Here is a 3,769-nt window from a genome sequence, read left to right as displayed (position 1 = left end):
TTTTCAAATTTTAAATTTGATATTTGTAAACTTCGGTATTTCTTAGTTTTCAAATTTGCATTATTTAGTTTACAAAATCTAAGCACGGCTAAAATATTTATGGTAAATAACAATGCTTAATAAATAATAACTATGTATCTTTTTAGAAAAGTTTAATTAGATTGTTACTCTTTTCTTATTTTTCAAATTCTAAATTTGACCAGTTTTCAATCTTCGTCCTTTCTTACTTTTCAGACTTGCATCATTTAGTTTCAAAGTGTATGTATTGTTAAAATATTTATGATAATTAATAACGCTAAATAAATAAAACTTATGTATTCTTTTTTTTTTTACAAAAACATAAGATGGCTAACTTTTTTATATTTTTTAAATTCTAAATTTTGATAAAATTTCAAAGTCCAACCTACCTTATTTTTTGAACTTGTCTTATTTAGTTTCCAAAATCTATGTATTGTTAAAATATTTGTGGTAAATAATAACGCCTAATGAATAAGTATTTTTTACGAAAGAACATAATATATATCTTACTTTTTTTTTAATTTTTTAAATTCTAAATTTGATAAGTATTTAAACTCCGGCTGTTGTTGTTTTTTAAACTTTCATTATTCAGTTTCCAAAATCTTGCATATCTAAAATATTTAGGGTAAATAACAATGCTTAATAAATAAGAATTGTGTATTTCTTACAAAAACGTAAGATATCTTTAAATTCTAAATTTGATAAGTCTTTAAACTCCGATCTTTCTTATTTCTCAAACTTGCGTTATTTAGTTTCCAAAATCTATACATTATTAAACTATTTATGATAAATGACAATGCCTAATAAATAAGGATTGTGTATTTTATTAGAAAAACGCAAGATGTTTTAATTTTTTTTTTAAAATTCTAAATGTGATAAGTTTTCAAATTCCGACCTTTGTTAGTTTTCAAACTTGCATTATTTAGTTTCAAAAAACTATGCATTGTTAAAATATTTAGGGCAAATGACAATGCTTAATTAATAAACTAAAATTACGTGTTTCTTCAAAAAAACAAAAAAACATAAGATATCTTACCTTTTTTTTTTTATTTTGAAAATTTTAAATTATGTCTTGATCTTAATATATGCCTTTCCATTATATTATTTTATTTCATATTTTACTGGATGGGTGGGAATTATGCGAGTGACTATCGTATATGAACAAATAGATAGAGATATAACAAAAAGATCACAATGAATAATGAAATATGAAAAAAACAATTATCCTATTGCCTTTTAATTTTAATATTATTAGCTATTTTATTTCATAAGTTCATGAATATATTTGATGCTACAACCAAAATTTAGGGACTAAAAAACAAAATATGAAAATGATGCAAAATGGATTACCAATTATTTATAACTAGACAATTCCAAAATATTGATAAATAGAAGAACAATGTTCATTTTTCACTTTTCTTTCTTCTTTCGTTCCAAAGTCTCCCCTTCGTCTTTTCCAGAGGGTTTGTATACTGGTTAGAAAAGATCTTAGATTATACCATGCCTAAAATTTATAATCAATAATTATTGTGTGACTATTGTGAGACTTTAGTCACTAATTATTCATTTTTAATTATAATAATTAATTTTGATTAAATATTATATATATATATTTTTTGAAGTAAAGTGATGATCCAAATAAGCGGATTATAGAAGAGTAAGTGAGACCAGAGTGGACAATAACGAATGAGTTGATGGAGTGAGAGTGATAGTCGTCAATGATGATGATGAGTTGAAAAATTACGCAAATACCATTGGTGTTACCTCAAAGTCTAATAAACAATCGTTCTTATATGATATCATGTGTTACATATAGAGATTGGAAGTTGATCAACTTGTTAAACAAATACACTGACAGAATCAGATTTTCAACTTCATTTTGGTGCCGTATTCCTTGCTTCATTATTGAGGCACTCGTAATTGAAATTTCTGAGTAGTACTTCCTTCAAATTTTGTCACATAACTCATTACCATATGGTGCTTCATTCATATTTTGAAACCTTAACCTTGAGTCCACGTTTCATGTGAAGTATGATTGAAGCATTTGGACATACAGGATGACCTGCTGCTACCTGAACCTTAAAACGGCTAATAATGGCTGCTGCAACAATTTTCATTTGAGTGAAGGACATTTCCTTCCCCAAACAACTCCTCGGACCCGCATTAAACGCTGTAAACTTGTAAGATGGTTCAATTTTGATGCTTCCCGTCTCAGAAATCCATCTCCCTGGTTTAAACTGGAGGCAATCTTTACCCCAGATTGATTCCATCCTACCCATTGAGTAGAATGACAAGAGCGTTATTGTATTTGGTTTTATGTGATGGCCAGTTGGAAGGATATCGTGCTCAACTGGAGCTTTATGTTGAATTGCTACCGGAGGGAAGAGGCGCAACGCTTCGCACAGAGCGCCATGCAAATATATCAGTTTCCTTAGCTCCTTCATGTTGGTGAATTTCCATTTTCCTACTTGAAAATTTGTGCAGATTTCCAGTCGAATCTTTTCTTCTTCTGCAGGGTGTGTTGCTAGAAGCCAAAAAAACCAAGTAAGAGTTGCGCTTATTGTATCTTTACCTGCACCGATTAAATTAAACATATTGTCTCTCCAAGACACTTGAGAAATATTAGGTGCATCATCACCATTTACTTCAACTGCTCTCATGGTACTACTCAATATGTCAAAATCCTGTCTTCCAGGTTCCGTTGCGGCCGTGTCACCTTGCTGCTTGAGTGAGAAACAGTGACATAAAAATCGATCAAAATGCTCCATACCTTCTTTCAACTTTCTCTCTTTCCCAACTTGAAGCCACCTTTGCAGCTTCCAGACAATTTGAGGGAGTATATGCCTGTATAACACTGCTTCCCCAACATCTGCAAATACTTTCTCGTGTGGTAAATGAGGCAACTCTTTGCTCAAGGAAGTGGGATCATGGCCTAAAACCAAAATACAAGAACAATCAAAGGCGAAACGCTGAAATAGTTCTTGCACGTCCACTTCCGTTCCAGTTTCTGAAACGAGCTCCATAATGGGGATTAGGCTTGTTTCGACCTTGTTCCAGCTGGTTGTCGCAACCAATTCCTGGAACCCCGGCTGCATCATTAGTGCTTTAGTACTTCTCCTCTGGCTTTCCCATGATTCATGTTCTGCAGCAAAAATCCCATCTCCGAAAATATCGAATATCTTCTTAAATTCAGGACCTTTGGAGAAGTTGGGGAAGTTCTTAGTCAATATGTAATGGACATTGGCTCGATCACTAGTGACCATCATATCCATATTAGCAAACCAAGGTCCTTTAAACCAAATTGTGCCCCCACTCTGCTCTAATACCTCTGTTGTAACCTGGTGCAATCGGCCAATATTTTTGAGCAGCGCCGGAATCATGCCAAGAATAGGCCAGTTGGTGGGTAATGAACTTTTCTCCTTTCTCCCAACAGCATACCTGTAACATAGAAGCATTAAGTAGAGAACAATAGAAATGACTGTTGCTGTATTGTACACAACTTCCATACTTGATCTGTAACTACGACCTAAAATGAGCAGTGGATGATCTTTTCTTGGGTCATTCTCTGTTTAAATAGTTGATGAAATTATTGTGGGCCAATAAATGCTTCCCATTCTTTGAGAGGAAATGCGCTGCACTAAATTATAATATTAGTAACAAAATATTAAGTAATAATTTTAAAATAGTCACAAAAAATATATATTAAAAGATAATAGCTTTGGTCTTGTCCCACTATTGTTATTAATGACCA

General features: G+C 31.9%; 1 protein-coding gene across 1 annotated transcript; it reads right to left on the bottom strand.

The window, feature by feature from the left end:
- On the bottom strand, window positions 2,001-3,524 carry LOC105175080 (alkane hydroxylase MAH1-like). The gene has a single exon (XM_011097403.2). It carries the CDS (start codon window positions 3,522-3,524, stop codon window positions 2,001-2,003), a length of 1,524 nt encoding a protein of 507 aa, XP_011095705.1.

Source organism: Sesamum indicum, linkage group LG12 (assembly GCF_000512975.1).
Source record: "Sesamum indicum cultivar Zhongzhi No. 13 linkage group LG12, S_indicum_v1.0, whole genome shotgun sequence".
NCBI lineage: Eukaryota > Viridiplantae > Streptophyta > Magnoliopsida > Lamiales > Pedaliaceae > Sesamum > Sesamum indicum.
The sequence above is the reverse complement of the archived record's forward strand: the minus strand, read 5'-3'. Positions and strand labels throughout refer to the sequence as shown.

Bases quoted from the DNA above. Each gene is read 5' to 3' on its own strand.
- LOC105175080 (XM_011097403.2), bottom strand. From the start codon at position 3,524: ATGGAAGTTGTGTACAATACAGCAACAGTCATTTCTATTGTTCTCTAC.